Source organism: Carassius gibelio, chromosome B20, assembly GCF_023724105.1.
Source record: "Carassius gibelio isolate Cgi1373 ecotype wild population from Czech Republic chromosome B20, carGib1.2-hapl.c, whole genome shotgun sequence".
Lineage (NCBI taxonomy): Eukaryota > Metazoa > Chordata > Actinopteri > Cypriniformes > Cyprinidae > Carassius > Carassius gibelio.
In genome coordinates, this window is record NC_068415.1 from 1,576,804 (window position 1) to 1,591,216 (window position 14,413).

Sequence of the window (14,413 nt, forward strand, 5' to 3'; positions counted from 1 at the left end):
ATGACACTATAGTTCATAAAGGATAGCAAAATAAAGTGAACTGTGACGTATAAACTACAGTGAACTAGCAGTAAAATAAAATGGTGCATCAAACACCACCAACTCTAAACTCAGATTTTGCATTCAGATTATTAACAGTGCAATGCAATGTTTTAAAAAGAAAACACAAGCGTGTCCTCACACTGCTGGCGGATGTTCTGTGTGAAAGTGGTCTGGATAGCGTTGCGGAAGCCTCATATCGACACGGATAATTGTAAAGGAAATGGACAGCATGAAAGTCTTGGGTTGTTTATAAAAAACAGCGAAATGAGAGTCAAAAAGAATGTGTCATTGAAAACAACAACAGTGATGCTTCCGACAACCGTGACGTCAGCGATGCGCGGGACATCAATCATCTCCATCACTCGTCTCTTCCTGCACGTATTAAACGCAGTATTAATACATAGAATATTTTTGGATATTATTGTAATACTGATACATTAAATATGCGAATTACATATCCTATGTAAAACGTGATTTTTGCTTTACTTTTAAAAGTGAGACATGATATAAATTATGCGTATAGCCTATAATTGAATTAGGCCTTATACAGTTTTCTTTATTTTGCTGACCTATTAAAATCACGTACAAAAATGTATATAGGTTTTTTTTTTTTTTTTTTACCAGTTTTTTTTTTTTCAGTTACGATGCAATATAATTAAATATCTCACAGGGCTTACATATTTGAACTCTTAGGAAATTATATTGTAATAAAATAATTTAGATAAATTTCACGACCATGCGTTCATTTACCAGAGTTTTTAATCCGGAAAGATCTAAAACTCTTCCCCGCTTCTCTCCTTTGCTTGTCAGTTATGACGTCACATTTTAGTAATTTAATCAAATCATTTATCGACGGTCTCAAATGTATGCTAATTTTTTGCAATACTGAAATATTTGTGTGAGTGTGTGAGTGATTTTTTTTTATAAATTAGTTAATATTTATTAATTTTTTTGTTTTAATTTGTATTTGTATTTTTTATTATAAGATACTCTTTTTGTGGCATTCTTTAAAGAACATGTTTTTATATGTTTAAGTTTTTTATATGACCCTATTTAGTTCAATGAAATCCTTAATTTTGTAATTGGAATCTCAGAATTAATTCTTGCACATGCGCAAATAAAGGCTATAAGATACGTGCTCGAGAGCGCAAACCATAACGCACTGGTAGTTTGTCAAATCTGCAAAAAAAAAAAAAAGTAATTATTACAGCTTTAACTGTATGTTATTGATTTCGTTTGTGAACCGGGTCTGATTTGCGGGCGTGGAGCAGATATAATGGGAATATGTTGTTGTTCCTGTTAACGAGGTCGGTGACCCGAGCAGGAATCAGATGCGCGTTACTGGAGGCGGAGAGATTGGGAGGAGTGAGACCATACACCCTCATCATCCTCCGCCAAGTCAAGCGAAGCAGAAAATGCTCCCAGGGTGAGCTCAGCCCGGTAAGAGCGACGCCGATGCCCCGGTCCTCGCGAGTGGAGCGATCGCTCACCTGTGGACATGTATCAAGGTGTAACGATGACCGCAAACCACGGACCCGCGTCTTACGAGCCCGGGTTCCTGCATAACGCCGCGGCTTCGCCGGTGTACGTGACACCCACCCGGGTCACCTCGATGATCCCGGCGCTGCCGTACCTCCAGACGCCGCAGCAGAGCAGCCCGGTGTCCGCGCACTCGGGATGGGCGCAGGCGGGCGAAGCCTCTTACAGCTCCACCGGCGGCCAGCATCACTCTCCGGTCTCCAGGTTCCCGTTCTCCACGAGCACTCCGCTGAGCTCCGGGGTCGCGGCGGCGCGGGAGACGGTGAGTTACTCCGGCCCGCTGAACATCTCCGCCGGCGGGAGAGAGCACTACGGCTCGCGCGGTCTGAGCGGATCCTATCACGGCGGATACCCGTCTTACATGAGCCCCAACATCGGAGGCTCTTGGGCGGCGTCGCACTTTGACAGCTCCGTGCTGCACAGCCTCCAGAGCGGCGGAGCCCCCGGGACAACGCGCCACCACAGTCTGGGTGAGAATTCAGAATGATTTCAGGATTCTGTATTTTTTTAAATAAATAAAAATAAAATAGAGTTGACTCAAAAATTTCTAGCGGAATAAATTTCACAAAAAAAAAAAAAAAAAAAAATGGTAGACGCTCTTAAAAATAAAGGACCTTCGTGATGCCATCGAAGAAGCTTTTCTGGTTCCATGAAGAACCTTTCATTTCTGAAGAAACTTTCTGTTTCACAAAAGCGTCTTTGCTTCGAAAGAAGTTTCTTCAGATTAGAAAAACATGAGGAAGAGATGCTTCTTTTACTGAGTGGTGCATCCCTGAAGAACATTTTAAGCACCTTTATTTTAAACAGCGACTATGAACATGCAATTCCGAAGCAGAAAGACTTCAAATAATGGAGTACGCTTCACAAGATTTCTTTGCTTTTATTTGCAATAAAAAAAACACATATATATATATATATTACATCGATATCTTAAAATTAGGTTGAAATGTTAGAAAGAAATAGTCATCGATGGTTTGAGCTTGATGTGCATTTGTGGTTGTCATTTTAGGAAGTTTAAATAAGAGTTTGCACGACACTATCATTCATCATCTGATATGAGAATATGATTCAAATAAAACGAAAGTAAAACACACAGGTGATTTAACGCTCACGCGCTGCTCAGTTTTACTTGTTTCCGGCCTGGATTTATTTTGATGAAATTTAAAAATCGCCAAACTCGCTTATGAATATGAATAATAATAAAAATACAAATAAATTAATAAAAGTGCATTATTTTTTCAATGTTATGTTCTGTTTTGAAACCGTGTGGTTGTAGGCTTAATATGATTTCCTATAATAATTAGTTACATTTATTTTATTTGCTGGAAGAATTGATTATCAGAATAATGAACATGGTCAAATCTAAATTAAGTTTCGCCATTTATGGCTATAAACATCAGCTTTTAGAAAAATATATACTGTCTTTTGATAATTTGGGCCGAGTTTTTTTTACTATTATTACTATTTAATAATGCTAAGAAACATTACGGAGTTTACAGTTTATAAAAAACAGTTTTTACATAATGAGCCGAGAATTTAGATGATGTCACTCTGATCGAATCATATAAATATTTATTGCAAAAAAATAAATAAAATTGGTTTTACTATTATTATTTTATTATCAGCAGGGCCTGAAAAAATACGAAATATTTTTTTTTTCCATAAGATTTATTTTCTTTTTTTTATTTCTTTAAGCTCGAAGTGAAAATGCTTTTATGAGACACGACACAGAAAAAAAGAGTTTTAATTCGTCTCCTGGGATCGTTTATATTTATTTATTATTAGGCCTATAATAGTCTATAAATCATGCAAAAAATAAATTTTTTAGCTTTAATGAAATTGTTCCGCATTTAGAAACATTTTGTGGTTTACATTTCATGAAGTCGTTCAAATCCCGAAAACAGATATAATTAGGTAATTTTATTTTTAAGTAACCTATGCTGTTTATTTTATGGCTATAAATAAATAATATTGTTTTATCTGTCGTGTGTAGCCTATGACAGAATAATTAAAACTATTTTATAGACTAAAATTAATTCATAATACATCAATATAAAAAGATTATAAAATATATGAAATATTAATATGATATAACAGAATAAAAGATAAAGCTAAAATAAGTTTCTGATGTAAATTCATTTGTGACCTGTATACATAATACATCTAAATGATTAATAATGATGATTTAAGATAATTATTATGTTGTATTCGCTTTAGACGATTTTCAAAGAATCGCTTTATCGAAAATTTTACCTTTTTTTTTGTTTGCATGTTGCTCTAATGATCAAATTCACAATGATATGGTTAAACGAATTATAGCATCAATGCACTTTGAGTCGCTTTGGTTAAAAACGTCTAAAATGCATTAAAAAAAAAAAAAAAAAAAAAACTTTTCTGACAAAAAAAAAACGAAGTCAAGGTAAAAAAAAAAGCGAAAGAAAACAAAGCGTGGTCTGATGTAATAATCTGTGCCACGTGAGATTTATTCACATCAATAACTGCACACAAATCAGTAAGATAAAGATTTGATTAGCAATCATTCCGTTCAGTTTATAGTTATATTGTCTTTCAGAGAGAGACACAATCACGAATCTGTGCGCGAGATAAATCATGTTTGCCTGAGATATTAAATAAACTCTGATTTTTCATTAAACTGTAAGAGTAAAGTGAGCTTTGTGTTATTAATAGAGTGTTATTAATGAACCCAGAGACAAGCTTGACTTCAGTTGTATTTTTGGGAGCTTTTGTGCAGTTTATAAATAGTTTCTGCGTTTCTGTGCAAACCTTTTAAAAACATTATTTCTGAGTGTTCTCTGTCCAAATGTACAGGATGCATGTTTTAAAATTCAAACGTTAAAGCAACTTTCCATTTTATGATTTTACAAAATGAACAATGTATAAATAATGATTTTGTGCATTTCTAGAATATTATTAAAGACCAGAGATTGCATTTAGTGCACATCTATTTTATTTTGAACAGTTTTATTATTCCAGCATTTTGGAGTGTGTCCATAAAGTTTTTTTTTTATTTGTAATATTTTTTTTACTTTTTACTGTTGCTTTATCTAATTTATGCTTCTCTGTTTTATTATTGCAGTTTAATTTTTTTTATTTTGCACTATTTTTTTTAATAATTGTTAATAAATAATAAATGTTTTATTATTTTAGTGTGTATTTGTACTTTAATTTTGCACTATTATTATCAATATATATATATATATATTCTGTTTTATTATTCAGTCTTTAATGGTGATTAATCTAGTTTTTATTTTTATTTTTTAGCTTTGAAAAAATGTTTTAAACCTTTTGTTCAAGGTTCAAGGTTCAAAGTTTACTATTAATTGCCCAGAAAGCAATCTGTGTGTGTGTGTGTGTGTGTGTGTGTTCTCGAAGCATTTGCAACTTGAAAAACAGAACATTGCAATAAAAAAATCATAAAAAAACAAAACAATGCAATATTAAAAAAGGTACAAAATAAATCAGCAATAATACAAAAAATAAAAATAAATACTGCACACAAAAAAACAATAGGTATACAATTCCTTTTTCTAAACACTAGAAATATCGCAATAAAAAAAAGAAACTGTTATGTGTGTCTCAGCTCTTGTCCTCTGCTGGATCTGTGCTGACTCTGAATGAATGTGACAGAAAGCGTACAGCAGCTTGTTAAAGGTGTTTGAAAGCCTGAAGAATGGTTGAGTGAGAGAGATGAATGATTCTGCCTCTGTCTCAGGTGTCCACACTGGTCCTGGTTCAGTGTTGTAGTTCAGGTCTGTCATGTGATTAACAGACACACACTGGTGAGAAACAGCGCCTCCTGCTGATCAGGAAACTCAGCTGCTTTGATTCACAATTCAGAAGCTACACTTCTCATTTTGTTGTCAAAAATGTATGACTCTTTTTTCTATTTTGCACAGTTTTATTGCAGTGTTTATTTTTTTTATTTATTTTTTTACTTTACACTTTATTATTTTATGCATTGTTTATTTTTATTTTGCACTTTTTATTATTGCAGTTTGTTAAAATTTTTAATTTTGCACTGGTTTTTATCATCGCAGTCTTTTCAGTGTTTGCAGAAAATTGGCTTTTTATTTTGCTTTTTTTTTTTTTTTTACTACCACAGTTTATATATTTTTATTTTGCATTTTAGTATAAGTGCATTGATTATATTTATCAATTTTATTTTGTACTGTTTCATTAATTCAGTGTTTATTTTTTTATTTTTTTTTGCACTATTTTTATTATAACAGTTTTTCCCTGTGCATGGAAATTTTATTTTTTGTTTTGCATTATTTGTTATTATTGCATTAATTTTATTTACCTATTCATATTTTCAGTTTTATCATAAAATTTTTTTTTTAACAGTTTTGCATAAAGTTTTTAAAGTATTTTTTTGCAATGTTTATTTTTCATTTTATTTGACACTATGTTTATTATGGTGTTTTTTTCTATTTCTATTTTCTTTCCAATGATTGCAGAAGGTTTATTTATTTTTTATTTAATTATTTTTATTTGGCACTTTTTTAATCATTGCAGTTTTTTAGTGTCTGCAGCAGAACTTTACAAATTAAAATATATATATATATAAGTAACTATTAAATCTCCAGAGGCTAGATGCTCTTCTTCACCTCCACGGATAAAAGCGTCTTTGTGAACTCACATGTGTGTGTTTGTTCTGCTCAGAGCTGCTGGATGATTTGGCTGAGGGTCGTGAGTGTGTGAACTGCGGGGCGATAGCTACTCCTCTGTGGCGGCGGGACGGGACGGGTCATTATCTGTGTAACGCCTGCGGTCTCTATAACAAGATGAACGGGATCAACCGGCCGCTCATCAAACCTCAGAGACGACTGGTGTGTTTCACCCACATTCACAACATCAGTCTCCCTCCTGACAACACACCGGTCAATCTTTCTATTTCAACCTTAAAATCGACGTATGAGTCTAGTTCATTAAACACACGTTTTTCATCCTGTTGACCTATCACAGTTAATAACATTATTTATTGTCTATTTTGAATTTTGTTACATTTAAAAAAAAAAAAATTTTAGTGCACAGGGTTATTTTTTGCCATTTTAAATTATATATTTTTTTGCATTACTTTTTATTATTGCAGTGTGTATTGTTATCTTGCAGTGTTTTTCTTATTTTATTTTGCATTACTTTTTAATTATTGCAGCATTTTTTATTAATATTGCAGAGTTTTCAGTTTTTGTAGCATATACATAAATATAATTATTTTTTAATTACTGTAATTTATTTTTAATTACTGTAAGGTAACATGTTTTGTGCAATTATTTTTTTTTTTCACTTTTTATAGCATTGCAACGATACATTTTTATTTTTCCAGGTTTGTAGCTATTTCACTTTATTTTGCGTTACTTTTGTATTTTTTATTATTGCAGTGTTTTTTAATTTGCACTATTTATAGCATTGCAAATTTTAGTTTTTATTTTCCATGTTTGCAGCAATTGTTTTGTAATTCTTTGTTTTGTGTAACATTTTATTAGTGCAGATTTTATTTATAATTTAACATTTTTATTGCAGTGTTCATTTTTTTATTTTATCTTTTATCGTTTGCAGAAAGATCATTGTTTCTGCATTACTTAGCATTTTTTATCATTGCAGTTTTTTTTTATTTTGCACTAATTATAGCATTGCAAAGTGTCGTTTTTATTTGCAGCATTTCTTAATTTACAATTTTTTTTTATTATTTCAGTGTTTCCAACAAGTTTTTTTTTTTTTGCATTACATTTTTATTAGTGAAATCTCTTTTTATTTTTTTTTATATTGCAACATTTTCATTGTTTCCAGCATGGTTTTTTTTTTTTTTTTGCATGACTTTGTAGCATTGCAGTGTTTAATCCAGGCTTGATTCAGATGTGAAGCCCATCACTGACCTGCTGCTTTCTGTCTGTCTCCTGGTCAGTCTGCGTCCAGACGGGTTGGTTTGTCCTGCACTAACTGTCAGACGACCACAACCACGCTCTGGAGACGTAACGCAGAAGGAGAGCCGGTCTGCAACGCCTGCGGACTCTACATGAAACTCCACGGGGTGAGACAGACTCAAGAAGACATAACTTCACGCTATGACAATGCAAATGTACAGCTTTTGTGTCAAATCTGGCTGTTTAGTCAGAATGAGTTTCTGCTCCTGTGTTCAGGTTCCTCGTCCTCCAGCCATGAAGAAAGAGGGAATTCAGACGCGCAAACGCAAACCCAAAAACTTCAGCAAGTCCAAACCTGGTGAGTAGAGAACTCTTCTCATTAGCATCTGAAGTCAGAATCATGAGCGTGGTGGAATCAGTGACGGTGACCTTTGACCTGTGTGTGATCTCAGGGTCATCCGAGGGTCAGACGGCGTCCAGTGCTGTGAACTCCAGTCCCACTGAAGAAGCGCGGCCCATAAAGACGGAGCCGGACACTTCATCACTCTACACACACCAACACACACCGGTCAGAGAGCACAACACACACACTGGCAGTTACACTCTGTTAGGAATATTCAACTTTAAATAAATATTATAATTACTTGTATTGCTTATTTTATTTAAACAAAATTAGTATTATATATTAAATTTATTATTTGTAATTATAACCACTATAGCTAAACATGACCCTTTATATATAAAATATATTAAATAGTTTGTGTGTGCTTTGTAAAAAATATATTATTTATTAATAATATATATATATATATATATTAATAATAATATATATATATATATATATATATATATATATATATATATATATATATATATATATATATATATATATATATATATATATATATATATATATATTATGTATTAATATTAAATATAGGTATAGAATTTGTATTTATACATTTTATACATTTATAAATATTATAAACAAACCTTTAAATAGTACATGTATTAAATATTTTGTGGACATTCATGTATTCAGACAGTGTTTAATCTCTTTTATGATTATTGTGCAGTTTATAAATTCAGATTATTTAAAAAAAAGTATTTCTGGCTATTATAAATATTTAATGTAATTTAATATAATCCATACTATTTTATAATAAATATGATTATATTAGAAATAACAATGGTGACAATAAATATTATACACATACATTATAATAACATATAATTAGTGCTGTCAAACGATAAATGGTGATTTTATTTAAATAAAACTTTTTGTACGGTGTATATTTATTATTTATATATAACTACACACATATATTATGAAAATATTTACATGCATATATAGGCCTATATTTAAACCTAACATGTTTTTCTTAAAGGGGTCATATGATGTTGCTAAAAAGAGTAAATTATTATTTTGTGCATTTGGTGTAATGCAATGTGTTTATGTGGTTTAAGGTTAAAAACACATTATTTTCTATATAATGTGCATTATTGTTTCTCCTCTAAGCCCCGCCTTCTGCTCTAAGCCCCGCCTTCTGAAATGTGTTGATTTTTACAAAGCTCATCGTTCTAAAGTGTGAGGTGTACTCTGATTGGCCGAATACCTCAAGCATGTGACAGAGATGTTACCCATATCCTCATAAGTGATAAAGAGAGTAACACACCATCTTTTCCTTGTGCCTCCAGGTCTCTGTATTCCCGTCGTATCTGGGAACGCCGAGCTCAAGTTCTGCTCTCAAACTTTCTCCAAGTGGATCTCCCGGCTCCAAAAGCGAAGTGTGGAACAGCTTGATTCTGGGATAAGATCCAGAGATCCTCCTGTGACGGCGAGCTCGGAGCAGAAGAACCGCCAGAACCAGCGAGCATCAGTGATGAAGTGAAGATGCAGAACTATCTCCGATGTGAAGACAATCATGAAAAGATCCTCTCTGTACAGTGAGACCTGAACGCTGTGATGCACATCAACAGATCAGGAGAAAACCCTGGACCTGATTATAAACGTGCTGTGAACCGCAGGAACCAAGACCCTTCAGTCCCAGAAGATCACAAGAACTTTATATAACCTGAATGTTCATGTGCTCCACTCCTCTTTAAGACATTGGTTTGATTCAGTTGGTATAAATAGACGTGTTAGAGCAATAGCTCCATCCAAGATCACGATGAGTTTGTTTCTTCATCAGGTTTGGAGAAATGTAGCATTGCATCACAGTGAATGGGTGCCATCAGATTTAGAGTACAAACAGCTGATAAAAACATCACAATAATCCACAGAGAATACAAAAGATGAAACAAATCCAGCATTAAGATGTTTCTAACTCAAATAAATACTTCTTCCAGTTTTGGTCTTCTCAAGACATTAACTGATGGACTGGAGTGACGTGTGGATTATTGTGATGTTTTTATCAGCTGTTTGTGCTCTCATTCTGACGGCACCCATTCACTTCCATTGGTGACACACTGATGCAATTCTACATTTCTCCAAATCTGATGAAGAAACAAACTCATCCTGATCTTGCATGACCTGAGGGTGAACACATTAACAAAAGTTATTTTTTTTTGGTGAATTATTGCTTTTTTTAAAGCCATAGTTGTGGCAAGTTTCACACAAATGAACAACACTTTTCTTAAAAAAATATAGTAATTGGATTTTGTTGCAATGTTTTCCTCTCTCGTAGCACTCTGCTGTATTTTAATGGATTATTCTCTTTTTTCCTTCACACTATATCTGCAAGGAAACTTTAATTTGATTTTTATTGTCATGATGAACATTCATGTTTATGAGCAGATAAGAACTTGCAATATGTTATTCCTGCTCACATTTGACCTGTCCGTTGTCTGCCAAGAAAATTGAGATTTGTTGCAGTTTAGGTTTTTATTGTTGATGGCATCTATTGTGTGTTAGCAGCCAGACTCACCAGCATTAGTTCACCAACTTCCTGTCTAGAAAACCACTTCCTTGAAACTTTATATAAAAAAATAACCCTCACCACAAATTTTACTTCCCTTTTAAATCTAAGAAAATCTATTTTCCTGCAACTAAGCGCCTTTAAATGTATCTGATTTTTAATTCTTATATTTATTTCTATATAGAAAACAGGGTTACTGTTGGCCAGCTGACAAACTTGTAAAGTTAATCTGAACTAATGCATCTGATCTCCTATTATACATCATTTATGATTTTAGACAGTAAAGAAAACAGAGTCAAAATGTAATTATTTTCTTATAGCAGCATTCTATAATATGAAATGTATATAACTGTATGTACGCGAAACAACTCACTCCATGTTTAACTGTTGTTGTGCCACACAACATCTGTGTGAAAATCTGATTAAACTGTTTGTAATTTCAGATTCAACTTTATTCTTTCACAGAGAACAAGTTTTTCTTTAACTGCCCATAGCAATAAACTCAAATAACAATTTGACAATTAAAAACAACTGCCCTAATAATTTTATTTGTCAAAGACTAAAGGCCGTTCACATTATAGGAGCTATAACTATCACTATTACAATCATTATTATCAATATTACTATAACTATCACTATTATCACTATTACTATTATTATAACTATCACTATTATCACTATTACAATCACTATTATCTCTATTACTATCACTATTACTGTAACTATTATCACTATAACTATAACTATTACTATCACTATCACTATTACTATTACTACTATTACTATAACTATTATCACTATTACTATCACTATAACCATTACTACTATTACTATAACTATCACTATTACTATAACTATTATCACTATTACTATCACTATAACCATTACTACTATTACTATAACTATCACTATTACTACTATCACTATTATCACTATTACTATAACTATTATCACTAGTCTCAAACGTTCAAACGTGCCTCAAACGTTCCACCATCATCCCCATCCCTAAGAAACCCAAAATTACAGGACTAAATGACTACAGGCCTGTGGCTCTAACGTCTGTAGTCATGAAGTCATTTGAAAAACTGGTGCTGGGCCACCTGAAGGACATCACTGGACCCTTGCTGGATCCTCTTCAGTTTGCCTACAGAGCAAACAGGTCTGTGGACGATGCAGTAAACATTGGACTGCATTATGTTCTGCAACACCTAGACAGACCGGGGACTTATGTGAGGATCCTGTTTGTGGACTTCAGCTCGGCCTTCAACACGATCATCCCAAACCTCCTCCTGCCCAAACTAAATCAGCTCTCCGTGCCCACCTCCGTCTGTCAGTGGATCAACAGCTTCCTGACAGACAGGCAGCAGCTAGTGAGGCTGGGAAAATACACATCCAGCACCCGTACAATCAGCACCGGAGCTCCCCAGGGCTGTGTTCTCTCCCCACTGCTCTTCTCCCTGTACACTAATGATTGCACATCTAAGGACCCCTCTGTCAAGCTCCTGAAGTTTGCAGATGACACCACACTCATCGGCCTCATTCAGGACGGTGACGAGACTGCTTACAGACAGGAGGTAAAAGAGCTGGCTGTCTGGTGCAGTCTCAACAACCTGGAGCTTAACACCCTCAAAACAGTGGAGATGATCGTGGACTTCAGGAGAAACCCCCCTGCACTCCCCCCACTCACCATCATGAACAGCACTGTGACTGCAGTGGAGTCATTCAGGTTCCTGGGAACCACCATCTCTCAGGAAGTGGGACATTCACATTGACTCCATCGTGAAAAAGGCCCAGCTGAGGAAGTTAAACCTGCCACAGGAGCTGCTGAAACAGTTCTACTCCACCAACATCGAATCCATCCTCTGCACTTCAGTAACTGTCTGGTTCAGCTCAGCTTCTAAATCTGACCTCAGAAGACTACAGAGGGTAGTCCGGACTGCTGAGCGAATCATCGGTACAACCCTCCCTTCTATTCAAGAACTGTACTTATCCAGAGTGAGTAAAAGGGCTGTCAAAATCACTCTGGACCCCTCACATCCAGCACACTCCCTCTTTGAACTGTGTCCATCTGGTCGACGCTACAGAGCACTGAGCACTAGAACGACCAGACACAGGAACAGTTTCTTCCCTCAGGCAATCCATCTTATGAACAGCTGATAATAACGGCGAACACACTACACTTTATATTTATATACACATACACTTTATTTATCTAACACACATACTTAGTATACACTTAAATTTTGCACATAATATACATGTACATACATAACTGCATTTTGTAATATACCTGCCTACAATTGTCATTTGTATATTGTCATTCACTGTCTACATATTTGTATTTTTTATTCTTTTATTATGTGTTTTATGTTCTGTCGCATTCTGTTGTACTGCGGAGCTTCTGTCACGAAAACAAATTCCTCGTATGTGTAAACATACCTGGCAATAAAGCTCATTCTGATTCTGATTCTGATTCTATTACAATCACTATTACTATCACTATTACCATTACTACTATTACTATAACTATCACTATTACTATCACTATTATCACTATTACCATAAATATTATCACTATTACCATAACTATTACTATCACTATTACTATCACTATCACTATTACTATTACTATTACTACTATCACTATTACAATCAATATTACTATAACTATTATCACTATTACAATCACTATTACAATCACTATTACAATCACTATTTCACTATTATCACTATTACTATCACTATTATCACTATTACTATCACTATTACTATTACTATTACTATTACTACTATCACTATTACAATCAATATTACTATAACTATTACTATTACTACTATTACTATAACTGTTTTCACTATTACTATCACTATTACTACTATTACTATCCTACCAGTATTATCAGTATTATCACTATTACTACTAATACTGTAGGCTAACAATGTATTCTTGAATCCCTTTACATTTACATTGTAGGCTACTAAAATGCAAATTGCAATAGGGAAGTTGTGGCCTAATGGTTAGAGAGTCGGACACCCAATCAAAAGGTTGTAACTTTGAGTCTTGGGCCGGCAGGAATTGTGGGTGGGGGGAGTGCATGTACAGTTCCCTCTCCACCTTCAATACCACGACTTAGGTGTCCTTGAGCAAGGCACTGAACCCCCCAACTGCTCCCCGGGCGCCGCAGCATAAATGGCTACCCGGGTGTGTGTGTGTGTGTGTGTGTTTTCACTGCTCTGTGTGTGTGTGTCCACTTCGGATGGGTTAAAAGCAGAGCATGAATTCTGAGTATGGGTCACCATACTTGGCTGAATGTCATGTCACTTTCACTTTCAAAATGTCACCCTGGACCACAAAACCAGTCATACTGGTCTTTTTCTTTTTAAATAGCCCTATAAATAAGCTTTCGATTGATGTGTTAGGAGGACAATATTTGTCTGAGATGCAACTATTTGAAAATCTGAGGTAGTAAAAAAAAAGAATCTGAATATTGAAAAGAATCGTTTTTAAAATTGTTCAAATGAAGTTCTTAGCAATGCATATTACTAATTTTTTTTAAAAAGTGTTTATTCACGGAAGGAAATTTACAAAATACCTTCATGGAACATGATCTTTCCTTAATTTCCTAGTGATTTTTGGAATAATAAAAAATATATATCATTTTGACACTTACAATGTATTGTTGGCTATTGCTACAAATGCTACTTATGACTGATATTGTGCTCCAGTGTCAGATATGTAATTCACACAAATAATGTTAAATAACAGTGGTTTTATATTATATAAAACGATATTGGTCTTATAAGTAATTAAGTTAATAATCGTTATGCTTCAGTTCTAATTCGCAATCTGAGGTGAATCTCATTTCTTTTGTACACACCATCCCGGTGTCTCTCAACGTCATCATCAGCCTGACCAATCAGCGCCTCGCATGAGCTCTGCGTCCATCCTACTGGCTACTGGGCGGGCCATCACACCAGACGCTCTCGCTTCCCATTGGCCGATGCGCTCTAAGCCCATGACGCCTCAGC

At 34.2% G+C, this 14,413-nt stretch overlaps 1 protein-coding gene across 1 annotated transcript; it reads left to right on the forward strand.

The window, feature by feature from the left end:
• The first annotated feature begins 1,361 nt into the window (after nucleotides 1-1,361).
• LOC127984022 (transcription factor GATA-4-like) lies at nucleotides 1,362-10,826 on the forward strand. Its single transcript, XM_052586476.1, has 6 exons — nucleotides 1,362-2,051; nucleotides 6,265-6,431; nucleotides 7,508-7,633; nucleotides 7,743-7,824; nucleotides 7,919-8,034; nucleotides 9,165-10,826. The coding sequence occupies exons 1-6, from the start codon at nucleotides 1,541-1,543 to the stop codon at nucleotides 9,279-9,281; spliced, it is 1,119 nt and encodes a 372-aa protein (XP_052442436.1). The 5' UTR covers nucleotides 1,362-1,540; the 3' UTR covers nucleotides 9,282-10,826.
• Nucleotides 10,827-14,413: the final 3,587 nt, after the last annotated feature.